The following is a 27,962-nucleotide window of genomic DNA, read 5'->3' as shown; positions in this document are numbered from 1 at the left end:
AGCGATTGAATTCTCGTCTTGACTGTCATGATCATAAAAGATGTTTCTTTCAACCAATAGACAATAGGTGGCACTTATCCTGTTGATGTTATGATAAGACTATGTGCAAGCAATGCACGCCTTTCAAGGCACCCTTGACCAATATGGCCCCACCTTTTGGAATGGCAGCGGCTCCATGCTCGATCATATCCCAAATATAATTGCATATTTTTAGATGTTCGTTTGTTGATATCAGTGGATGATTGGTGAAATCCCAATTATATATTTTATTTTATAAACATTTTATAACTTTATGTATCTGATATATATAAACAAACTTTATGTTTTAACAGTATTATTATACATAGATGTTTTTTCAGGCTACAGTTTTAATATTTTTCTTAAAAAATATTGTATGTTTTATTTTTCAAAACAATTTAGTTTTACATTATATGATAGTATTAATTTCCCTCCAAACACATCTGCCTTCTACTTTCTTTAAGCATTTAACATTTGCATGCTGTGTCATTAATTAAGCTAAATATAAATTATAAAGCATATCTTTATTTGAAAAGTCGTAAGGAGTATGCTCTTTTCACTAACTAAACTTATATACTCTGAAATTGTCATCCAGAAATGGAAAACAATTGCTTGATTTAATTTTATCTTCGATTTAGTGTTTTTCATATTAAAGTATGCAAGTTGCACTGTACGTCTTCATGTGTGATCTGCACGTCGTTTATAATTTGTTATAAAGTGCTTGCTTCTTGTATGCGCTAGATTACTCATCTTATTCGCACGCATTCTCGGCCCACATTATATATTATTGTAACTATGACATGATCAGATAATGTTGTTGCCATGGCTTGCTTTTTTAACCTAGAAGAAATTGTTACGCCGTCGTATTTGAAGATTCAGCATGACTAAGATCATGCTTCATGTGGATCTTACAAATATATATAATAGAAACAGTCTGTTATTTTGCTCTAGTGTTTATATATATGCTATATTTTGCTAGCACATGTACTATAAAAACTTAATAGCGTGTCTTGTGATCAATTCTAAAAGAACATTATACTCAAGAAAATAACTCTGCAAAATGTTCAAAAAATATAAGCAAGTTGGGATAAATTCTAAAAGAACATTATACTCAAGAAAATAACTCTGCAAAATGTTCAAAAAATATAAGCAAGTTGGGAAACTTATTTAGATACTGAAATTGAATTTGAGTTATTAATTAATACGTGTAAAAGTTAAAACTTCATCCAAGCGGTTGATCATAGATTAGTTCTTCTTCCATGGCTTAAGTATCGAGAGAATGATCACAATAGCTATCACGAGGAGCAAAGTGATACCGATCAGCATACACTTTCGTGATCTCCTTTGTAAGCTCTTGGCGGTCGTTAGGGCATCTGCACCCATGTGTACGTGATCTACTGCATTTGCGACCTACATATAAACAACAACGTATATCACAATAAATTATTTGTTTTTCCTTTCCTACGCTTATTTTTTAAATGAAATTGTGATCTTTTTTTAAACAAAATTTTGTAAACTAATTATGGTTTATTGTTTGAGGTCTTCCTTTACGATAGAAAGTTATAGTAATTAGAAAATGTAGGAAAAAATAATTATTCTCACAAACAAAAATAAACTAGCTTCACAAGTTAAATAATTAATTTGTAAATTTGTGGTTAAAAGTGTTAAACATGCATGTCATTATAACATAGAGTATTTGTGAGTTAACATGAACATACCTTTTTACCCGAAAACATTTTATTAATTGTTTTGTACGTGTTAATACTTTAAATTCTAAGTTTGCATATTAATTTTTGTTTTCTATTGTATTTATGTATAAACAATGGCAAACTATTAAATTTATAAAAGAGACACAAATAAAAATATTAAATTTTGACATAAAATTTTAAAACACATAGTAAAAAACTAGAAGATTAAGCTGCTCACTCTTAAATACTTAAAATTAGAAGATATATAACAAGAATATTTCTAGTTTCATACTCTTAAGTAATAGCATAAGTATTTTAGACTAGTCAAATCATTTATATATTATGGAAATTCTATTGTATATGTACTAAATATAGAAGATCACATATTGTAACTATATATGATTATTATTGTGAATGAGAATGGAAAAGGATTATACTCTAACATGGTATCAGAGACCAGAGTTATAACCCTAATCAGCCGCCACTCCACTTCGTCCCTTACCTCTCTTCCACAATCACCTTTACTTACCTTCTACAATGGACACCAGGTTACATCCAGCGGTGACCGTATCCAATATCAAAACATATATCCCAATAACTCTTGAAATGGAATCCGGACCATACACGTCCTGGAGCGAACTTTTCAAGATACATTGTCGTGCCTTCCTTGTTCACGACCACCTCTCTCCCCGTATCCATACTGAATCCTCCTCAAAATCACCACCAAAAGAGGGTGATAAAACCCCACCGGCTGAAGATAACTGGGATTGTCTAGATGTCATCGTTCTTCAGTGGATCTACGGCACGATTTCCAGTGATTTGCTGCAAACAATTCTGAAGAAAAACGCTCGCGCGTGTGACGCTGGCTTGCTTTGGAAAATCTCTTTCAAGATAACAAAGCCACCAGAGCCACTCTTCTCAAGCAACAATTTAACAGTACTCGTCTTGACGGGTTCAAGGACATATCATCCTATTGTCAAGCCTTAAAAGTTCTTGCCGACCAACTCGCTAATGTCGACGCTCCTGTCGATAATGAATCTCTTGTCATTCAACTCATAACTGGTCTTGGCGATCAATACGAAACTACCGCTACAATCATCTCCAACATGAAGCCGCTTCCCGACTTCTATACTACTACACAAATGGGCAAAAGCAACCGAAATTTGCGACCAACAAAAATGGTTGCAAAATTAGCAACCAATTTGCGACTAAAACAATATCGGATGCAAATTTAGCGACCAAAACCAAGTTGGTCGCAAAAATAGCGACCAAAACAAATTAGGTCGGAAAATTAGCGACCGAATATTTCCGATAGTTATCGGTCGCAATTGTACCGACCGAAGTTATTTCGGCTGCAAATATGGTTGCAAGTTTTAAAAAATATAAAAATCATTAAAAAGAAACTAATTTGGTCGCAAAGATGGTCGCAAATTTTCCAACCAATAATTGTTCAGTTACAAAAACAGCGACCAAAAGAAGATCAGTCGCAAAATTAGCGACCAAATATCTCCTGTTAATTAGTCACAGATGTACTAACCGAAGTTGGTTTGGTTACAAATATGGTTGCTATTTTAAAAAATAAAAAAAATCTTAAAAATAGAAATTAATTTGGTCACAAAAATGGTCGCAAATTTTCCAATTGTTGTTCGGTTGCAAAATAGCGACCGAAACAAAATCCATCGCAAAATTATCGACCTAAAATTGTTTCAGTTGCAAATATGGCAGCTAATTTTGTAAAAAATGAAAAACTAATAATATAACAATTAATTTGATTATAAAAATTTCGACCGATTTTGTTCGGTTGCAGAATTAGTGACCAATACTGAAGCGGTCAGAAAATTAGAAACCCGGTTTTTTGGTTGTTAATCGGTCGCAAATGGAGCGATCGAATTTGTTTCAGTTGAAAATATGGTGACCAATTTTGAAGAGAGAAAAAATAATATAACGAAACTGATTTGGTCGAAAAAGGATCCAAAATTTACCAACCGAGATTGATACAAGATAAATAACGATCAATTATAAGATAAAATAAAATAAATGCTAAGTCTGCCACAAGCGCAATCAAATTTATGACTATAAAAATGTTTCAGTTGCAAAAACGATCACGATATAACGACTGAAATGGTTTTGATAGTAATTGCAGTCGCTAGTTTAAGAAAATATTTCAAAATAATATAAAAGTTATTACACAAGATTTGTAATTTAGTAGTTTTGAATTTCATAGTTGAAAATTTTCTTATAGATAGAGTGTTGAAATAGTCGAATGTATAATGAACTTCAAGTATCACTTAAAGATGAATATGAGCAATCAGGGGTCATTTAGCGTTAATGAAGGCAATATTACTCGATGATGGCTGATAACAGTTGGTGAATATGTCATGTAGGGGAAACAAAGGACATTATGGGAAAGGTTAGGCTAAACGTACCACCATCTCTTACTTGTCATACCTCCTCTTCTGAACTTTTAATTCTTTTAACAATTTTTTAACATACTTTAACCCCTCTTAACTCCACATAAGCACCTCACTTATTTTTCTCTCTTTCACTTCGTCTCACCCAAAGGAAATGGTTTAATCCACAATTAATAACAAATCAATTAGTAATTAATAAATATTGTTCCTTTTAACCAGTGTAAAGCATAATCCATAGGCATTTTTAACAAACTTAACACAAGTGGGAAGTGGTTTAATGCATATTTAAATTGCCATGTCATCTAATGTTGGATGTTAGAGTGTACCTTATGACCTTATAGTTAATCAGGGCATTGATTGGTCAATGATCACTAATTACGATCAATTAGGGTAGTTAGTGTTAGAATTGGTTAATCATAAACATAACTACTCTAATTTAACACATATGTGACCCTATCATGCACGTGACAACCCATTAAAAGCTATTATTACTCTTCAGAGCCAATATGACGTCTTAAGACATGCATAACTTACTATGGCTCATTACGATCCAATATAATTGGTTAATATATGATATATTACTTTTAAGACTTAAAACAAATCTTTATAAGCCAATATGACCTATCGAGGTTCACTATACCCATTAAAAGTTGTTATGACTCGTAAGACACAATCTGACACATTAAAACACATATGACATACTAAAACTAACTACTATGAACTAATATAATTCGTATAAACAACCCAACTCTTTCGGAGCCCATTACAAAATCATATGACTCGTTACAAGCCAATCCAACCATTTAGGATTCATCAAACATCAAATCCATCACATTAATATAGGTTATTGGTTGATAATAATCCTATTTGTTGCCACTGTTGGTCTCAAATTTTAAAAAATCTACTCAATAGTCCTCCGTTAAAAAAAACTTAACGATATTTCAAACGGCTTGATACTGGTATTTATAATTGATTTTCTATGGCTTTTGATTGTAAGAAGGATGCGAGTCGATTGATGTAAACTTAGCTCGAAACAATACTCCAAACGGTTTGATACTAGTATTTATATCAAACTAGTATCTTTATTTCGGATCTTTAATTTGTTTATGTACCTATCGAGTTGCAGCCGTGTGTGTACTAATATGGGTTCGGTTGGTACTATAATTAAACCCAAAAACTAAATTTACCAACATCAAAATACAAAAAACGAACATATTTTAAAAAACAAAAGAAAAAAGGGCAAATGAAGAAAACCGTGAGTTGCGTCGGCAAACGACACAAATTTGACCGGATTCGACGGTGTCGCACTAAATAAAAAACAAAATGCTTTATCTAAGAAATATGCTTTAAATAAAAGAATAACAAATTAAAAATACCTAAAAAATAACAAAAAATATGGATCAACTGGGTGCTGCCGAGTGAAACAATTAGGTCACTAGCGGCACAAACTTCATATTTAGTATATTGTATAAAATTCAAAATTTATTATCTTTCTTAAATAAACAGAGAATTAGCTCATTAAAACATATTAGCCAGGCCGGGTCGATAATTCGAGCTTGAGCAACCCAACCTGGGCTGACTCATTTTACATCCTTAATATTAAATTCAAAATTTTCAAACCAATCTACTATTCATTATTATCCTATTAAACGTTTAGCAATTTGAAGCATCGGACTCTAAATATGAATTTATCTTTCATCACAAAAAGATTTAATCCATGTTTGATGAATGCTAGCCTCGTAGCATGTAACTTTCAATTAAAGATGACATCAAAATTTCATCAAATATAGTTTTCAATTAACATTTTATCCAAATAATTATACTCACAACCCTCTCAAAGTCGATAGATATATCTTTTTTTGTTGTGAACAAATGCGAAGAAGCTCTGACACAAGTGAGCCGGCCTTCTCCTCATTAATCACGTAAGATTCAACTCCGTTAACTTGTATGCTACGTTGCGATTGAAGTTACGAGTTTAACTCTTGTGAATTTTTTTGATTTAATGTTTAGACGAAAGGCTTTCCAATTAAGAGAAGTTACTGCAACAGCCCCATTTCTGTATATGACCTAATCCCATCCAGGTAACAACAGTTTTGCGTTTTTATATTTGCTTAAGTTACTTGAATATTGTGTTTATATTCTTGAATTGAATTTTGTTAATGTGGACACCGAAATTATAGGTACAACGAGAGAAAGAAAAAGAAATAGCACAACTACAACGAGAGAAAGAAAAAGAAAAAAAAGGAAAACTTGCAATGATGGAGCAAATCTAAGTAAACAGGACTGCAAACGCCAAATTAACGAAAGAGGAAACATCTAACTGAAAGATCAAGTTCAATCTTCCTTTTGAAGAACAGAAGAAACATACCTCTCTAGTTAGTTAAATTATTGTATAAATATTTGGCATTACTTATTGTACTTCTATTTGGATGCTTTGTTATTTACATTTATGAATGTCTAGTTAATTTAGTGGCTTGGTTCAATTGTGTTAGACTATTTGATTATGGTATTAAAGTAAATAAACAAAGCAAAATCAAAAATATTAATTCTTTTGATTTTACAAAATATTCTTTGACGGTAGAAAGTTTTAATCAAAACCTAGTAGCTAAATCGGTTGCAAAAGTCGGATCACAAAATTGGTTGTGACAGTTTAGTTGCGATTGCGGTCACAAACGGTTCAGTCGACAAATCGGTCACGAGAAATTGCGTTTGCAAGCTCGGTTGCGAAAGGTTCAGTAATGAAATCGGTCGCAAACAGTTCTGTCGCAAAATGGGTCGTAAAATTTACGGTTGCAAAACCGGTCGTGAGAAATTGCGGTCGCAATCTCGGTAGCGAAAGGTTCGGTCACAAAATCGGTCGAAAAGACGATCTGGACACAAATTTGGTCGCTAAATTTGCTACTGAAATATTAGTCGCAAAGTCAGTCGCTAAAATATTTTTGGTCGCATAAAATGGTCGCAAAATAATTCCCGACCAAAGTTTAACCGACCGCTTAAAACGGTCGCAATTCGGTCGCAAAAAGGTATTCACAACCGATTTGCGACCGAAATGGCTGTTGCTTTTGCCGATTTCTGTAGTATTTATGAAGCCCGATCAAAACTATGCATGCGTGAAGGACGGTCTGCAAACAACACGGCATACGCCGCCAAAACTGCCACCCACGCACTTCACACCAACACCACTGCCAAACCCTCGTCATCAGATTTTATGTCTGATCGTGGTCGTGGCCGTGGGAGATTTCGTGATCGGAGTCGCGGTAGAAACTCTTATAGTCGTAGTCGGACTCCTTTCTCTAGTTCACAACACCTGCAATCAACCATGGAACCCCTCTTGGGCTAGCATGCAACAACCAAACACCCAACAGTGGGCTGGTATGCAACAGTCCAGTCAACAGTGGGCAGGCCCATCTCCACCTCACTTCAATAACAACCAACAATGGGCCACCCCTCCTCGTCCTTACCCGTCCAGGCCCACAAGCAACAACTCCATGGTCGGTAATATGGCAAGAGCCGGGATCCTATGCCCAAAACCAAATCAAGCTCATCATACTGCTTATGCTCCTACCGACATTGAGCAAGCACAATACACGATGTCACTCAATCCCCCCGAGCAAAGTTGGGTCATGGACACCGGGGCCACGTCTCATATGACAAATAATCAAGGTAATTTTAAGTCATTTGTTAATAATTGCATGTCTAAAATAATCGTCGGTGATGGTACAACCATCCCGGTTAATGGATATAGCACTCAACAACTTTCCCCATCTTTCCCACCCCTTAAACTTAACCAAGTCCTTTACGCATCCAAACTAATAAAAAATCTTATCTCTGTTCGTCGGTTAATAACCGATAATTGGATATCTATTGAATTTGACCCATTTGGTTTTCTTGTGAAGGACTACAAGACCCGGACCCCTATCCTCAGATGCAACAGCAGCGGTGATTTGTATCATCTCCTTCCCTCGGTTGGAGCCAAGACCACACCACCTACCGCATTTGCAGCTATCTCCTCTCACCTTTGGTACCAACGCCTTGGTCATCCGGGTTCTACTTTATTACGTACTTTGAAAAATTCTTGTTCTATCAATTTTGGGCATTTAAATAAACATGTTTGTCAATCTTGCGTGTTTGGTAAAAGTATAAAATTACCGTTTTCTAATTAGAATAATTACACATCTTTACCCTTTGATATATTACATAGTGACCTTTGGACCTCTCCCATCTTGAGCTCCAGGGGTCATCGTTATTACATATTATTCTTAGACGACTTTACTAATTTTTTGTGGACATACCCTTTAGCCCATAAATCCGATACGTACCCAACCTTTCATCACTTAGCTAAACAAAACAAAACACAATTTGAAAGAACTATAAAAACATTTCAATGTGACAACGGTAAAGAATATATTAATTCATCGTTTCAACAATTTTTTAACCAAAATGGGATGCTCTTCCGCCTTTCTTGCCCACATACATAATCTCAAAACGGTAAAGCCGAGCGAAAAATCCGTTCAATCAATAATATTATCCGCACACTTCTTGCCAATGCCTCCCTACCCAAACATTTTTGGCATCACGCCCTAGATATGGCCACGTACCTCCTAAATATCTTCCCTAGCCCTACTCACAACAATAAAACACCCACCAAACTTCTCTATGACACGTCACCATCATATGATCATTTACGTGTGTTTGGTTGTCTTTGCTACCCTCTCATCCCCTCCCCTACCATTAACAAACTCGCTTCCCAATCAAACCCATGCGTTTTTCTTGGGTACCCGACTACCCATCGTGGTTATAAATGCCTTGACCTACGCACAAAACAAATAGTTATTTCCCGCCACGTCGTCTTTGACGAAACCACCTTCCCATTCGCCACCACTACTGCCACCCCACCCTCCTATGATTTTCTAAATTCTTCATTTCCTTCACATCTTTGGGAACATGTACAACCAAAAATTACTCCATCCCAAACACAACCCACTGTTGAAAATTCCACAACCACAAATTCCTCACATATTCCAACCTCACAACTGGGTCACTCACAATCCACGTCCCAAACTCCCACTTCCAACACACAATTCCCAAATACCCACCCCTTTTTGGCGGCCCAGTCCTCTTCACCGATCCAATCCACCTTAAACCCACCACCTCTCGGCCCATCCACCCTCCACGCATACACAACAGACCTCAACACCACCCCACACACAATTTTCTCATGCACATTCTGACCAAAATCAAATTCCATCCACCGAACACTCTCAACCATCCCTAACCCCTACCCCACCTCCATCTACTCGTACCATTCGCACCCGCACAATGGACGGCATTATCAAACCTGAACGACACTTTAATCTCTCCACCTCCACCATCATTCCAATACCTAAAAATCCCGCCTATGCCCTATCTATACCAGAATGGCACAAAGCCATGACCGACGACTATCATGCACTTATTAATAATGATACATGGGATCTTGTGCCTCGACAACCTAACATGAATGTCATCCGAAGCATGTGGTTGTTTAAACATAAATTTCATAGTGATGGGAAACTTGAACGTTACAAGGCACGTCTAGTCTGTGATGGTCGGTTACATCAGGCTGGGGTTGATTGTGGGGAAACGTTTAGTCCGGTCGTGAAACCGGCAACCATTACAACAGTTTTATCCATAGCTTTGTCAAAGGCATGGTCCGTTCACCAATTAGATGTCACAAATGCTTTTCTTCACGGACATCTCGCTGAAACCGTATATATGTATCAACCCATGGGATTTCGTGATAAAAACTTCCCGAACTATGTGTGCAAGCTTAAAAAGTCTCTATATGGCCTCAAACAGGCCCCACGTGCTTAGTTTCAAAGATTCACCGACTTTGTTCTACAATTGGGTTTTCAACAAAGTCGTTGTGACAACTCCCTCTTCATCCTCCATAGCGGCACCGATACGGCTTATCTTCTCCTCTGCGTGGATGATATCATCCTCACAACATCATCTGAAAGCCTTCGGCTTCAACTCATGTCTCATCTTGCAAATGAGTTTGCCATGAAAGACTTCGGTTCGCTATGGTTCTTCCTCGGGATCTCGGTTACTCGTAACGATAATTCGATGTTTCTATCGCAACAAACATACGCTAATGACATCATCCATCGTGCAGGCATGCAAACATGCAAAACGGTGGACACTCCAGTTGATACACGTGCCAAGCTCGGTGCCCAATCAGGAACGGACTTTGCAGATCCCACTCTTTACCCTAGTCTTGCGGGCGCTCTACAATACTTAACCTTCACCCGTCCCGATATCAGTTACGCGGTTCAACAGATCTGTACGCACATGCACGCCCCGAAAACAGATCATTGGGATGCCCTTAAACGCATCTTCCGCTACATTAAGGGTACCTCGTCGTACGGTCTCACTCTTACAGCCTCAACGAACCCGTCACTCATTGCCTACACAGATGCGGATTGGGCAGGTTGTCCAGACACACGACGATCCACGAGCGGATATTGCATCTACCATGGTTCCAACCTGCTATCATGGTCTTCCAAGCGACAAGCAACAATTTCTCGGTTGAGTGCGGAAGCCGAATATCGCGGGGTTGCTAATGCCGTTGCCGAAATTTGTTGGTTATGAAATCTATTATTAGAGCTACGTCGTCCCCTGACCCGGGCTACAATTGTTTATTGTGACAACATTAGTGCTATATACTTGTCTAACAACCCCGTACACATCAAAGGACGAAGCACATTGAGCTAGATATTCACTTTGTTCGCGAGCAGGTTCAACGGGGTCAAGTTCGAGTTCTTCACGTTCCATCTCGGTACCAGGTAGCAGATATATTCACCAAAGGTCTTCCTCGGGTGTTATTCAATGATTTTCGATCCAGTCTCAGCCTACGGTCTCCTCCCGCTCCGACTGTGTGGGTATAACAGCATAAGTATTTTAAGCTAGTCAAATCATTTATATATCATGGAAATTCTATTGTATATGTACTAAATATAAAAATCACATATTGTAACTATATATGATTATTATTGTGAATGAGAGTGGAAAAGGATTAGAGAATTGGTTTAACTCATTCACAAACAACATTGTATTTCGAAGAAAATAGAAACAAAAATATATGATTTGTTCGATTAAAATAAAATAAAACGGTGTTGATTTCATTTGGTCCACTTCAATTGCCAAGAGGCTTTTAGTTCAATGACATTCTGTTGCGAACATACATACATAGGTGATGTCGGGTTCACCTAACATCATACATTTTTTACGTTTTATATAGAACAACGAACCCAATCTTTTTTTTTTAAATGATAAAACCCATTATTTTTGTGAAAAGAAATAAAAAAGGCTTCGGAGCCATTGCCCATGAAACTTTTATTAAATAACTTTTTTTATTGTTAAAGTTTAACCAATTAAACTGTTATTCTTCTTTCCAATTTGAAGAAAGCCGATTATTATTTTTCTTTCTTAAAAAAGCCCAAATCTTTTACCAATTAAAAGAAAGCCCATTTTGTTATTTAATAACCCAATTCCCTCAAATTTAAAGCAACCTGCGACATTTGTTTTTGTTTTTCTGATTTTTGAGAGGGGTGAGTGTGTGACCCCTCGATGAGGCGTACCAACGGCTATTGGAGTGAGTTGGTTGTTTTTCATGAATGAAACTTTTAATGAAGATGTGCTTTTATGAAGGGGTTAGTATATAGAATAGTAACCAAGGTAGCATTTGGTATGCAGTAATGACAGAGGAAATGGAATGATTCATTACGTGGAAATAAGAAAAGTGGTGTTTGGTTGCTTAATGGAATGGAATCATAGATTACACATGGAATCTCATTCCATCAAAACCATTCATTCACACACCCCCTTCTTTTTTTTCATTTCATTCCTTCTTCACCCTATATTCTCAACAACAACAACACCTAACAACAACCACCACCACCATTGGCAGATCTTTATTCGGGCCAAGCCGGGCCGCGGCCCAATCACGTTTTTCGCTCGGTAGTATCTTTTATTCGAAAAATTAAGAATATATATATATGTATTGAGTCCAGCCCAACCAAGTTATTTGAGTCCGGCCCATCCATATTATTTGAGTCCGGGCTAGGCTTGAATTTTTATGAATGTAAAGTTTGTTTAAAGCCGAAGTTCAGAAATCATTTACGAAATAAACGTAAAGATAAAGAAAAGAAGGCTAAGAAATAAAATCCATAAGACCAACCCTAAACCCAAATAAACTTTAAACAAAAAAACAAAACATTAAGCCTAAAATCCAACCCTAACATATGGTTGATGTTTGAACACAACAACAAATGGAGTTTCCATCGTTCGACGGTCGTTGTGTGACTTATTGACTTATGAGTTTTGGCACAAAAGTTAAAACAGAAGCTGAGAAGCAAGCAAGTGAATTGATGAAATCGATTGATTGATTGGGCACTGTCGTTGTCTGCTGAGGACTGAGGTTCGGAACTGACTCTTGTGGGAGTGACATCAATTAATCGAAACAGTCAACAGAAACAAGCAGAGACCAGGTTCGCTAATTTGCATTTCACCATTTTGTATTTCTTTCAATTTGGAATGTTAGGGTTTGGAATTATTGTTTGACCCAACCCGAATCGGAGTGCCGACCCGATACTTAGAAGTAGGAAAAAATATTTGATTGTTGTGACTTTCGGCCCATACATACTAAATACTCAAGATTCGCCACTGACCACCACCACCATCGGTACCACCACCTACTCCGCCGCCGCTACCACCACCTTACCACCAGCGTCACCGTCGCTGCCAACAACGTAGCCGTAACCACCGCAACCATTGTCACTGTCGCTGCCTGACCATCACCACCACCACCACTTTCGTTTCCTAACCACCACTGTCGTACCATTGCCATCACTACCAATGCTACCACCGCCACCCCTTTCGCTTGACCGCCACCGCCACCAACACTGTTTTCGTCGCTGGAGCTACCACCGTCGCCATTGTAGTTATTATTATTATTATTATTATTATTATTATTATTATTATTATTGAAAACGTATTTTAAGATATGAGTGTTTTTATTATTTCTATTTCATTCCTACAATTTTTTTTTTGGATACCAAACCACATAAAGTAATAATTCATTCCTATTGGTTAACAAAACAAGACAAATGAATGGTAATGATCTATTCCATTCGCTTGTTCATTCCATTTCTTATCCCATTCCATTCCCCCTTCATTCTATTACCTCCAACCAAGCATACCCTAAGTTTTGAAATTGTTCTAATTAGGTCACTTATAAAATATTTTGTTCCAATCAGGTCACTAAATTTTTTGTTTTTGTTTCAATCCTAGATATTTTACCTGGATACCAGGTAATCTAGTTTTTTTTTTTAATTTTTAAATAGTTTGACATTGCAAAATATTTTTTTAAAAATCGAAAAAATTAATTTTTAAATTGCGAAAATGGCAAAAGAAAATGTAGAAAAATTAAGTTATGGTTTTTTTAAGAAACCACCAATTTTTTTAAGAAATACTTCATAAAGATAGTTTGGTGATAATAAAATATGTAATAGTCAAATTATTAATTGCTTCGATACAGAAAAAAAAACAAAAAAAAAAAAATAGGAACATATTAATTATATTGTGATATTTCGCAATTTTTCATATTTCTTTTTGCAATTTTTTCTGTTTTTTTTCTTTTTGCAAATTTTCCCAATTTAAAAATTATTTTTCTCAACTTTTACTATTTTTTTCATTTTTTAAAAAATATTATGCAATATCAAACTATTTAAAAATAAATAAAAAATAAACTTAGATAACTTGCTATACAAGTAAATTATCTAGGATTGGAACTAAAAAAAACTTTAATGATCTGAATGAAACAAAATATTTTATAAGTGAGTTGATTGAAACAATTTCAAAATTTGGTTACTAGTTTATATAGTGATAAAATGAAATATGATGCTAAATTATATTTGTTTATGTGAGATTTGTATCCAGACTTGATAAAATCAGATAATTATTGTTTCTTTTTCTAAAAAAAAAAAAACTAAAAACTTAAAATTTTAGTTTGTTATATTTGTATTTGTTAAAACTTGAATTTTAAGGTTTATGAAAAGATTTTAGATAAGAAAGTCAACAAACCTACGAAAGTTTGCTATTAAAGTTGTAATGCATCATTTTAAAACGTTAAAACCGTAGAGAAAAACTATAAAAATGTATTTTTTTTATATACTGTAATGACAGTGTAACTTTATTATATGTTATTCCAACTAATCATATATTCATTAATAACATTGTCTTTTATTATGTAAAACGATCATATTATGGCTTGGTTGTTAGAAGCATGAGCACTGAAAAAAATACTGACATCATAGGCAAAAAAAACTTAGTCACATCTTATGACGGTGTATTCCTCTCAACTAAGTAGCAAGGTTTCAAACCATAGAATTTTAGGTGGGTTTTTGGTAATGTAGAATTAAAGAGAGTGCATTGGGATCCAAAAAAAAATTCTATAATTTATTCTCTCATGCGAAAGATAGCTAAAACTAGGTGGGTTTTTGGTAATGTAGAATTAAAGAGAGTGCATTGAGATCCTAAACAAAATTCTATAATTTATTCTCTCATGCAAAAGATAGCTAAAACAAAAATGAAGATTATGGGTTCAAATCCTCTTAAATACAAGATAAATTTATAATTTTGATTTAAAAAAAAATTTTGCATAAATCAAAACATGAGAGAACAAAAAGATCATTTTAAGACATTGAAAAAACCTTCAATGACCATAGATCATAGACAACAATCGAGTTAATCTAAACTTCGAAAAACGTTTTTCAACAAATGTTATAAAAATGAAATATGAAATAGTCATACCGACTTACCATTTTATAAAAGAAAAGATGTCAAATATATAAATTTATTTAAAAAAACTACTTAAAAAATATATAGAAAGGTGAAAAAGATGGTCTATAGTTAGCCATCATATAACGACTATTTATAAAAGTTAATTATTTTATTTGATTAGGTTTCGGTTTATTCTTAAACTCTCTTTATATTGCTATATATAAACTATACACCACACAAATCTATTAGACTACATCCAACGCCCATCCTTAGTCGACCCTTGCCAGACATGGTTGCAACGTTGAGGCACAACCATCCTTAGGTATGTAAGGATTACGTGCTCAAATTTAACTTTTTTTTTTCTCAAAAAATATATAATTAAACATTTATAAATAGGCTACGTGGGAGAACGTTTTGTGTGATGGTGCTGGGGTAAAATGAGTATGTAGAAAGCATGAGTGAAAAGCTATAGTGACATGCTGACTAGTCTGCATATGAGAATGATGGATCTTAACTCTTAACGTCCCATACAGTGCACGGGCTATATCACACAAGTTATATGACACTTAAAAGTATCTAATTGACCCGGCATTTTCTAAAAACAACACTATATGCATGAAACAAAAACGTGAAAAACCATCTATAGACTACTTGAGATGAATTCCATAAAAGCTTGAAGTGAATTCGATCGAAACTAAAGCACATTAAATGAGCCCAAGCTCGAGTTTCATATCTTGAGCCTTAGTGTGTTCACAAGTATACAAACCTATTACTTAATTAAATACTATAAGTCTATAACCTTTTTTTAATATGATAAATATCTATTCTGGTAAAAATATCTAAACAATAAAAACTATGCTATATAAAAAAAAAAAGTAAAGAACTATAATCATATAAATATAAACATAACAATATATGTATATTATAGATAAAAACAATTAATAAACATTAAACGAGCTTAGCTCAAGCTCTAGATACAGAACTTGAAGCGAGCTGAATCCATTCTCTGTTAAACTTGAGTCAATGACATGGGTGTCTAAATTCTTAGTCCGATTATGAAAACCCTATTAGTATAGTTTTCTCGTTTTTGTAATTATACTGCTACATCAGTTATTTATAAAAGTAAATAAAAAACAAAAAAAGTGCACACCGGACATGTAAATGTGTTTAAAAAAGTGTCAGCCTCCCTTGCTACTCTTCCATGGCTTAATAACAGCAACCAAAACTATTACTATTATAACCAACAGCAAAATAATTGCAATGCACATGCATTTTCGACTCTTGATCTGTAGTTTCTTTGCGGTTTGTAGCGCACTTGTCCCCGATTGGACATGATCAACGGTATTTGTCACCTGAATCAACGTGGGACATAAATGGTTCGGGGAAAAAGGTACAACTTTTTTCGCACTAGGTACAAGTGACTAAACAGAGGACAAGTTTCATATTGCATTATTGCTAATAGAAATGACGTTTAGTGCTTTCCTTCGAGCTTAATGTGACAAATCCATAGCAGTGTACAAGTACCGTTGCACAATGTACAAGTCAACAAAGCACGCCTGACTCGGATTTGCCATTTAAGACCCCGAAAAAATGTTTTATAAATTAAAACTACCTGGCTTTCGATATTATCCAGTAGATCTCCTTGAGCCTCTATAAGAACCGCCATATCGAGGTATATCTAGCAATGTCATAACTTCGGTCAGCACATAAGAACCTCAAGTCAGCTATCGTGTTTTTGTTGAATAAGTTACCTGATGTAACTCAAGAAGTTTTTTTTCAATTTCCCTTACGGCATCATGTCTTTCTTGAATTTCTTCTAACGTGTTTAGTACCTTAATGAAACCGAGTTTAATGAATAAAAAATAGAATTTTCGTACGCTTACATTATTTTAAAATATAAGTACCGAATATGTAACGAGCATACCTGTCCTCGACCCATTTCTTTCATTGCATTTTGGAAAATCTGCTCACTGTTTCCGGTTTCTATAAGGTTGTTAATAGTCTAGCATAAAAGCAACCAATAAGGTTAATACCATATAGAAAACACATAATAAGAGTTAAAATTTAGTTTTAAATTCGGGCTCACCTCTTCATCGGGCCGAGTTCCAGTAACTGCAAAAATATTAAAACTTAATGGACCAAAATTGTAGAAAACCCATATGTTTGACTCTAAAAGTTACATGTTTGACTCTAAAAAGTCAAATGGTTGGCCCGAACCTGTAATAACTCTTCTTTCCACAACTTCACGGTATTCGTCATCAATCTTTCGTCTTAAAGTCTAAACACGGTAAAGACATACACTTTCATAACATCAGCAAGTAAATAAGTAAAACACCGAGTTATAAGAAGATAATTTATACCTGAAATTCGGTCATTATGTCGCGAAACCTCTTGGTCAAAGCACTGTAAATATAGAATGAAAAACAAGCTTATACATTTACATTCGACTCACTGAGTCAACTCACGGCTGAGTCAGCTCATGACCGTTGAATTCTGAGATTATTACTTTATTATATTAAAAACCAATGATTATTGAAACTTACTTTGTCATATTTGTCCTGGAGCGGTCAACGCCAGTCCCTGGCCCGCAACCCGGTTTTTGTCGGTTGGCGAAGTTCTGCGGGCATCGTTAGATAGAGCATAGGTTAAACGAATTGAAAAGGCCGTAGATGTGACAATTTGGATTCATTTACTAGGTTGGTTTGAAAAATTACTCTACCTTAGATCAAATACATATAATATATGTAAAAAGGAAATGACCAGGTGTTTGCACAATTGCCAACCCAACACAACCCAATGTGTTTGCACAAAGCCCATTGGACCCATAACCAGGCCCGGCCGTTTAACCAACTCCAGAAATAAGTAGGGGTGTGGGTGTCAAGAGCCGATACTAAGTATGACTAGTTAATATTTTTTTTCAAGCTTGAGCACAGTTGGCCTTGACTTGTTTATTATTTATTACATAGTGTTTTATATATATATATAATTTTAATACATTTATAAGTATAATTTTATATATAACAAAATAAATATATTTTAGTTAGTTTGGCATAACTTTATATATAATGATATTTATTACGTTGTACATTATTATACAAATTAAAAATTATTATATACATATATAAATAATAATAGGCTTGTTTAGGTTGCGAGCATAGTGAAACTCGGTATTTGAAGCTTTTTCTCAAACTCATTTGTTAAATGAGCTCCACCAAAAGCTTGGGATTGGGCTCAAGCACAAACTCATTCAAGCTCAACTCGATTTAAGTTTTTAGCAAGCCAATCTCAAGTACCTTATGAGTTGCTCAACTTGTTTACACCCTAAGAAAAAGAGTCATACGGTCATACCTCTTTATTGACTGTTTCTATTTTCGCTTTTATTCCACGAGCAATCTTCCCAACTTCATCAACATCTTTCTCCATACGTTTCCTTATAGCTAAAGCCAAGTAATCCGGATAATCAAATGGCTGAAGGATCAAAATCATTCACAACAATAAAAAACAATGGGGAATGAGTTGGGGCTATGGGTTACTTTAGAGTAGATGCTCATCCTTCTTTAGCTGGTGTAAAAAAACATGATGATTGTATGCACAGGTGGCATGACTGATACTTGGAATGTGGTTTACTTTTACTCTCTGGTCAGCTGTTGAATCTGTTTCTATTGCTAACGTTGACTGTGCGGCGATTGTGCTTTGGTGTTTTGCCGTTGGCTTTACAATCGAATTTGCGTGGGTTCGGTTGATAAGGGCTGCGAGCCTGTAGCTCGGTTTGGTTGATAAGGGCTATGATGATTATGTATCTGAGCCCATAGGTTGGTTTGGTTGATAAGGGCTATGATGATCATGTATATGAGCCTATGGGTCGGCTTGGTTAACAAGAGCTATAATGATCATGTATCTGAGCCAATGCATTTAGGTGGTTTATTGTTAAAATTAGAATGTTATAATGGTTTTTGTGATGCTATGGTGATTTGCTGAAGATGAGTCTGGGCCCATTTGTGATATGGCCTATGATGATCATGTAACTGAGCTCACGTGTATAACATTCGAAGTTCTAGGAAAATAGAAAATCTAAATGTGTACATATTTGCTTTATTCATTGTACTCTTACAAGCCTTTAATTTATTTTATATGCAGTCTGCGCTAGGATGGGAGGAAGAAGACATATTTTTATGTGCTGCATATTGAGAAATCAAATTAAGGGTACTGTTTCATATCCTCAAAATTAATTAGGTTAATCTGTAATTAATAAACTATACATTTATACATAAATCAAGTTCTCAAATAACAAAGACTATATAAGTGAATCAAACACAATTTTTTGTAAGTAGCACATCATCATGGTAAACAAGACTATTGGATCATTTGTGTTCACCTATTTAGTGCTCATATCATGATTTATAAAAGATTAATAGTATTTAAAGCGTCTATCAGTCTAGAACCATCAAATGTAGCGCTTAAAACTTGCTGATTAAGTTCAAGTCGTGTTGGGTTTTGGCTGAAATGGTTTTAGTGCTTGACAAAGTTTAGACTGGATTTATGGGTCAGATTGGGTTGGGGTCTCTATGAGTTATGTCATAACAGGTCGACAAATAAGTGTTATTTTTGTTTGGGTCAACACATTTTTCATCCAGGTTACGTATTGCATAGCTTTACACTATTATTTGTCTGCAACTTCATATTCATTCATACGAGTTAATTGAAAACTATATATTAAACAATCAATTAAATTTCTTCGCAGATTCTGAAGCTATGGAAAAAAACAAGACCCGTAAACGAATGCCATGAATTGTAGAAGACATGACCCATCACTATTAGCACAACCGGTACAAGAGCCATTTTTTCCTTTGGTAACCAACATGTACATTTTTTTGTAATTAGTAAGTATATTTGCCATAAGAAACAATCCTCTTTTGTAAGATTTTGGATGATTGTCGATATACAACACTTTTACACCACAAGTGGATTTCCTTTGTGGACTACTTACTAATTCCTTTGTGGACTACTTACTAACACTTAGCTATTAATTTACATTTTATATTCTTTGTTTCCGTCCAGATTATATGGTTACAATGCACACAAGATTAGAATGAAAAAAATTTTTCACGGGCTTTATACTAATGCAACGTAAAATCTGTTGGAACCGAGCACCGAGCGTTACACATCTTAACTATACCCGCCTTAACGCGGCGGATCTAAATACTAATTGATATTAATAATGAATAGCAAGGTATGAGTTATAAAATACTAATTTAAGAAAAAAAATATTATAATAATATCATTTAGCACTAAAGATAAGGTAAAGAAACCCTTAAGACATATTTCTAATCAAAGACTGTCCATGCTAAAAGTCTTTAACCTTAAAACCGTATTACATTGAACAATAAAACTTTAATAACTATACCTTTTAATAAAAAATACAAATTTTATTATTTGTCATTCCCACATCCAACCTCACACTTTTTAATATTTCAAATTTAATATTTACTTGCTATATTTTAAAAATATTTAAAATTTATAATTATCTTTTATTTTATATAAAAAAAATTTTACTCAAGATATACACATTTACTAAAATTTGAATTTAATGTTTGAAATTTGTAACGTTTGAAAGTTCACCAAATTTTTCTATATATAAAAATAAACATATATTCCTACGTATCTTCTATACTAGTTAATAATAAAATAATAATGTATTGTTTTACTATGTTAGATCCTGTGTTATATATTGACGGAAAATATATAAAACGTCATATATATATATATATATATATATATATATATAGGGTAATGTTAAAATGAAAACCCATTTGAGTTGTGAAAACCCTATGAAATTTCTTTTTTTTTTTGTTACATGTGATATATGTTGTAACATTTAATACAAAATATCGAAACATAAAAAAAAAAGTTTTGCTATTTTTTTTAACATTTTTTACTAATTTTTATATATGTTTTCAGAAGATAGAAAAAGTTATATTTATATTTACATTTTTTATTCACTTTAATTGTGTACCACAAGTTTAAACATTAATTAAAAACATGTTGAAAATGGGTTTCTAGAGTTTTCATAACTCAAATGGGTTTTCATTTTAGGAAAAGGTTATATTAAAAACTCTTCTCACTTGAAGAAACTTTGAAAACCTTTTTCTAGCCATTGTTTAAGATAAGCTATGAACAAGATTAAAAGTTAGGTGTTAGGATAGAAGGTAAATAGAAAAACAAAGAATAAGTACAACAAAAGGGTAATTTTGACACAATACACAATACTGTACACAATTTTCATTCTCTCTCATTTAACAACACCCTCTCTCTCTCTCTCTCTCTCTCTCTCTTCTATCACATGCAACGCTTGATTTACTTGAGTCACGTTCATTTGTCAACTCACACATTTGTTTTATTTTTAGATTTATTAATAGCATTCTTCTCAAATAATACACTTTATTAAAAGGTAAAAAATCCAGAAAAAAAATCGTGAGAAATCTATACAAAAATCCAAGGTTAAATCATATTTTTTTTTTTTTTTTTTTTTTGAAAATTGACTTTCATTAAAAAAAGACACAACCAACGACTATCACCAAGACGGAGAAAGACGCTGAAATCCAAAAACCAAAACCAACAATCACGTTACATCAAATAAACATCAACTTTTCCAATCCACCACCCCTATCTTAGATCTATTTTTGTACCAAAGAAAACCCAAAGATTTTATATCCGCAACCATTTCTGCCACGTTAGTGCTCTTGCCCGAAAAAATCTTTTCATTCCTAGCCCGCCAAATCCTCCAACAAGTAATGATGACAATTCCATGAATAATCAACCTTTTATTCCCCATCGCACCACAAACCTTATGCACTTCCACCAAATCATTGACATGAAAAACAAATAGTCTAGGGATGTTGAACCATGAACCAATCGCATTCCAAACGGCCATAGAAATGGAACACCCGGTTAACAAGTGCTCGAGCGATTCCTCATTACTCTCACATAAAGCGCAACTATGATCATCACAATACAAATGACGTCTAGCTAAAGCCTGCTTGGTTGGAAGGCTATCCAGAACGGCCCTCCACATAAAAATATTACATTTTTTCGGGACCCAATCGCTCCATTGGAAACTGGAACTCCCAGCGTCCACAACGGACCGCACTATCCATCTTTTAATCGCCGAAACCTCAAACTCTTTGCAGCTACCAACCGCCCAAGACCATGAATCTTCACGGTCAACCATCACCACCCCTTGAAGGAGATCTTCCAACTCCTGCTTCTCGCTCACATCCTGATGGGAGCAAGGAGCTCTAAGCCAATCCCACACAATGCGACGAGAAGATTCAGTGACCACCAACCGATCAGCTAACAAGACATTTTTATGTTTTTCTACCGCATATAAGGACGGATACTTGTCCATAACCGGCGCCGAACCCAACCACAAATCCGTCCAAAACCTAACTTGGCGACCATTCCCGACTGTGGCCCAGATCACTCTATTAAAACCCACACCATCAACCTTAAATTTGTTCCAGAACATAACACAATTCTTCCAAACCCCGGGAACCCCATTATTAACCGGAGCAAGCCCCCAACAGCGCGAGGTCCCGTGAATAGACAACACTACTCTTCTCCACATCGCGTGCTGATCATTTAGAAATCTCCCAAGCCATTTAGTAATCAGCGCTTGATTATTAACCTCTAAACGAGCGATACCTAAACCCCCTTCTTTTATAGGTTTGGTGATTACCTCCCAAGCCACCCAAGACATCTTCCTCACTTCATCCGAACCTCCCCATAAGAACCTTCTCATCAAAGCTTCTAAATCATTGGTAACCTTCTTGGGTGCCTTAAAAAGCGAAAAATAATAAGTGGGAAGACTATCCAGCACCGATTTAATAAGGGTTAACCGACCAGCAATAGATAACGAATTAACTTTCCATTTAGAAAGCCTCTTCTTGAACTTGGACACAACCGGTTCCCAATTAACCACCCTATTCATGTTAGCTCCAACCATAATCCCAAGATAAGTAAACGGGATTCTACCCGGCTTACAACCCATGAAACCGGCTTGGATATCGATCTCACCATCTTCTACACCTACTCCAAATAACACTGATTTATGGAGATTAATCTTTAGCCCCGAACACAAGTAAAATATGCGAAGAATACGTTTCAAGTTATCAAAATTAAAAGAAGACCACTCTCCCATAATCATAGCATCATCCGCATAAAAAAGATGGGATAAAGTAGGACCTTCGTTAGGAAGAGTAATACCATGAAACGCACCTATATCACAGGCTTGTTTCAACATACCTGAAAAAGCCTCCATCATAATAATAAAAAGAAAAGGCGATAGCGGGTCACCTTGACGAATGCCTTTATGACATCCAAATTCGAAAGTAGGAGATCCATTAACAAGAACAGACGATCTGCTCGCCAACAAGATACCACTAATCCAATCGCACCAGACCGAAGGAAAACCCATCTGAGAAAGAACCGACAACAAGAACTCCCAATTCACATTATCAAAGGCTTTATCGAAGTCAATCTTGAACATAAAAATTCTTCTTTCCCTCTTTTTAGCCCAAGCAATAACCTCACTAGCCACCAAAGGGCCATCAAGAATATATCTCCCGGATAAGAAAGCCGACTGATGCTCTGAGACAATCTTATTCATAACCGTTTTGAGTCGATTCACTAACACCTTCGACACAGTCTTTAAGATACAACCAATGAGACTTATCAGTCTAAAATCCCCCAAAGAAGACGGATTGTTTACCTTAGGAATTAAGGTGATAAAAGACGAACCAACCCCCGAGCAAAAACTTTTAACCTTATGAAAATGATCAAGTATATCCACAAAATCCTTCTCGAACAACTCCCAAAAAAACCGAATGAACCTAAAATTAAAACCATCCGGCCCAGGAGCTTTGTCACCACCGCAATCAAAAACCGCCTTCTTGATCTCATGCACGGAAAAATCACTGATCAAAAAATCCGCCTCCACCGAAGACAAGACCGAAAACCCATATCCAATCAACCGAGGCCGGAGTGTAATAGATTATTTAAACTTACCAGCAAAGAATCGCAAAACTTCCTTTTTAATGAGAACCGGGTTTGTTTCCCACGCCCCATTCACTTCCAAACCCGGAAAATAATTTGAAACTTTACGTTTATTAATAAAACCGTGAAAAAATCGAGAATTTTCGTCTCCATGAATCGCCCAATTACAACGAGCCTTTTGCTTCAAATCCCGGTAATAATGATTATCCAACTCGCCTAGCCGTCTTTTAATTTTGCTTAAAGACCATGTCTCTTCTTCCAACAAATCCCGGACCTCCAAGGTTTGGTCCAAGTCCCGCAACTCTTGCTCCAATAAAACCCTTTCCTCATTTTCTTTGGCTTTACAATCGATCGCCCATCTAGTAATAGCAGCACGCAAAGCTTTAAATTTATACAGCAATCTCGCGTCCGGAGAACCATGAAACGAGCCATCAACAAACGTCTTCTTAACCAACGTCCCAAAATCCTCTCTACCAAGCCATGAATTGAAAAACCTAAACGGTTTGGGACCATAGTTCTTGGAAGAACCAATTTTCAAAACCAACAGACTATGATCCGGCTTATTCCTCTCGAGAGCAATATACTCCGCACACGGCCTTTCCATAAAAAAATCCCAATTAACGAAGATTCTGTCAATACGGCTTAATTTATTTCCTGCGACAAAAGTAAAACGCCTCCCTTTAAAGGAATACTCGTGAAGATTCGAATCATCAATGAAGTCGTTAAACTCATTGGCCTCACCCACATTAAACAAAGAATTCCGCCTATCCTCAGCACACCGAACCGAGTTAAAATCTCCTGCCACAATCCACCTCCCATTATCCTCCTCGATCAAATCACGAATTTCCCCCCAAAGAGCTCTTTTAGTAACTAGATTTTGAGGAGAATAAACATTGAGAATATGATATGAGCTACTCTTTCCTTTCACAGTGCCCGAAACAAGAAGCCAATTATTATTCTTGACCACCCTTTCCATACAAAAGACTTGAGAATCCCAGATCGATAATAACCCACCCGACCTTCCAGATGAAGGAACCCAATCAAAAGAATACTCACCATAACCCCAAAACCGACCCACATCCACAGAATCCAAGGAAACAAATTGCGACTCTTGTAAGACAATAAAACTAATCTCGTGATGGACTCGAAGACCTCGAATCCAATCGGCTTTGCTAGAACTCCCTAACCCACGGATGTTCAGAGAAAAAACATTCATTGAACACCATCTTGATAGCCTTCGGAAACAAGAACCTCTCTAACATTAGAAACAAAATCTTGCAAATTCTCAACGCCTAACGCCTTACTCAGCTCAATGGTCTTCTCCAACTCCACCTCAATCGGACCTTGATGTTGCACCGGATCTATACCTCTACCAATCATCGAGGCCTCCTCAGACTCTCCCTCGATGTCTCGAACCACCTCCGTATTAGTAGACATCCCTTTGTTAAGATCCGGTGTTAAGAACTCTCCTTCAACACCTGTCTCGATACCCCTAGTAACATCCGAAGGCACGTGCATAATACCGATAAACCTATCAAGATCAAACATATCTTTATCCTCCCTTGGTCTCTTCTTAGGACGCTCCCTAGAACCACTACCCCCACTTCGATTAGAAAATAAAGACTTCCGTCTGAACTTCTTATGTCCCTTGCTTTTCAACACAGAAACGTTAGTGCTATCAACGTTACCATTCTCAACCGCCTCCTCATTAGAAAGATCATAGGAGTTCGAAAATTCACCGACCATCACGTTAGAATTATCGTTCACACAACCATCCAACCCATTAACAGCATGTTCCCTGACAGAAAACTCGTTAGCTTGAGAACCTTCACCCTCTTCACGATGCACATTATGGGGCTCATCCTGCACGATATTATCATCACACTTATCCTCCTCCGGTAAAACGGGACCATCATCCTCTTCAAACTCTACTACACATTCCGGTATCCATTCCCCTACATCTTCATCCACCCACACTTTAAAAATTTTTCCCCTCCAATTAATGTCCACCCGGTCCACAATCCGTTTGCACTGTTTACTCAACACACCGATGAGAGTATACGATAAGTTGTTCTCTTCACCTGATAAGGAAGCCGGTTGAACCACCTTGCTAAATCTGCTTCCAATCAAATCGAAAACCTCGTCTAACACCAACTGAGCCGGAACCCCATGAACTTGGAGCCAGGCGATCCGACCCTCCTCCACTCCATTTCTATCAGACCAAGGTTCTAAAAACTCAAACCAATCTGACCATTTGTCTTTGTTATTCAGAAAGGCATCCCTATCCCCACTAACGTAGAATACCAACACCACTGAAAGCCCTCCCAGATACTTAATCTCTAATGATCTCCAACCATGCTTCCGAACCAACTTTTTCAGAGACGTTAACGTGTGAAGATTCACCACCCTCCCCGTAAGAGCACATCCCTTCCAATGAGAAAACCGTTCCACCGAATCATCCACCTTAATCTCATCTACTTTGTTCCGATTTAACAAGGAATCAACAAAGGAACGCCCATTACCAACTGATGCATAAGGAACCCCATTCCTATCGGATCCTTCGGAACTAGGGTTTGTTTGACCACTAGGATTTGCATGCCTATAAACAGGGACCGAGGCCGTCTTCCTCCTATTACCAGAATCGGGTCTATGTAGATTCCCACCATCCACAAACCGAGCAATCGCAATAAACAACTTATACGAACCGATCCATACGTCTGATAACTCATCTTCCAACCGTTTGACATCTTTCACCTTGGAAAACGATACGAAAGCAAACCTCTTGCCCCATTTATCCAGCTTCCTAGCAATATAGGAACCTTCGTAACGACCAAAGCTACCCATAACATCTTTTAAGTCTTGCGAAGAACACTTTGGGGGAAGATTTGAGACAAAAAACTTCGATAAAACCTTGTTATTACCTTGAGCCTGATGACCATTCCGTTTCCCTTTCCGATTACGTGGATGTTCCCATTCTTCTGAATCCATGCCGCCAAGGGTCGTGGTCAAAGCAGCAGGGTGGGGGACTGGGGTGACTGAGGTGAGGCGGATAGAGGGAATAGTGGTGGTGACTGAGGTGAGGCTGGGTTGGGGCGGCGACTGTGGAGGGTGGTGGGCCGGGAGGTGAGGTGGAGGGGAGGATTTCCGGTGAGAGGGAATAGTGGCGGCGGTCGGGAGGAAGGGTTACGGGAGAGAAACTGGCCGGGAGGTAGGGTTACGGGAGAGAGACTGGCGGAGACTGTCGGAGGTGAGGCGGGCGGAAGAGAGGCGGGGTTACGGGAGGTGAGGCGGGCGGCCGGGAGGTAGGGTTACGGGAGGTAGGTTACGGGAGGTAGGTTACGAGAGAGAGGACGGTTAAATCATATAGAATGAATTTTTACATTTTTGTTTTAGACCCTTAAGTTCTTTTCATATATTTATTTTGTAAAATATTTTTAATAACTATTATTTACAATTGTACATACGTAATTTTCTTAAATATTATTTAATAGAAAAAATATGTGAACTTGTAATTTACAAATTTTAAGGTTAAAAGAAATTGTTTTAATTGAGTTACCATTTAACTTTACATATATTTTTAATATAATTTATCTTAGATTTGTGTTTACATGTTTATTTTTGAACTATCACATATAAATTTAAAATACCTCCACATATTTAAAAATATGTAAACATGTTGCATATTAAAAAAAAACCCAGATATGTAAATATGCTTATATGTAAACTTGTTACATATTTTTAAAATATTTTTACAATTATAAATTTTTTTTAAAGGTAAGAAAACTTTTATGCATTTAAAAATCTGTTAACTTGTTTAAAATTATGTTACATATTTTTACGAATATAGAAATATGCTTATATGTAAATTTATTTTGACAATAACAATTTTTTTTAATGTTCAAAATGCTTTCACATATTTAAAAATATGTAAACTTGTTCAAAAACGTGTTACATATTTTTAAAAAAAATTACA

The 27,962-nt window shown here is 36.0% G+C and overlaps 1 protein-coding gene across 1 annotated transcript; it reads right to left on the bottom strand.

The window, feature by feature from the left end:
• Positions 1 to 1,234: 1,234 nt before the first annotated feature.
• On the bottom strand, positions 1,235 to 25,205 carry LOC143529172 (syntaxin-132-like). Its single transcript, XM_077025016.1, has 10 exons — positions 24,975 to 25,205; positions 18,287 to 18,406; positions 17,482 to 17,555; positions 17,299 to 17,341; positions 17,156 to 17,216; positions 17,025 to 17,050; positions 16,863 to 16,940; positions 16,690 to 16,770; positions 16,551 to 16,616; positions 1,235 to 1,428 (listed from the first exon to the last, which is right to left on the bottom strand). Exons 1-10 carry the CDS (start codon positions 25,203 to 25,205, stop codon positions 1,264 to 1,266), a joined length of 945 nt encoding a protein of 314 aa, XP_076881131.1. The 3' UTR covers positions 1,235 to 1,263.
• Positions 25,206 to 27,962: the final 2,757 nt, after the last annotated feature.

The sequence above is a fragment of the Bidens hawaiensis genome, unplaced genomic scaffold (assembly GCF_021521415.1).
Source record: "Bidens hawaiensis isolate Kalapana, Puna unplaced genomic scaffold, B.hawaiensis_p1.1 tig00008513_1, whole genome shotgun sequence".
Lineage (NCBI taxonomy): Eukaryota > Viridiplantae > Streptophyta > Magnoliopsida > Asterales > Asteraceae > Bidens > Bidens hawaiensis.
This window is presented reverse-complemented; position numbering and strand designations above follow the sequence as displayed.

Bases quoted from the DNA above. Each gene is read 5' to 3' on its own strand.
- LOC143529172 (XM_077025016.1), bottom strand. From the start codon at position 25,205: ATGAATGTTTTTTCTCTGAACATCCGTGGGTTAGGGAGTTCTAGCAAA. The intron at 17,051-17,155 runs GTTCGGGCCAAC...ATATTTTTGCAG, and splicing joins GGAAAGAAGAGTTATTACAG to TTACTGGAACTCGGCCCGAT. The intron at 16,941-17,024 runs GTGAGCCCGAAT...CTTTTATGCTAG, and splicing joins GAACTCGGCCCGATGAAGAG to ACTATTAACAACCTTATAGA.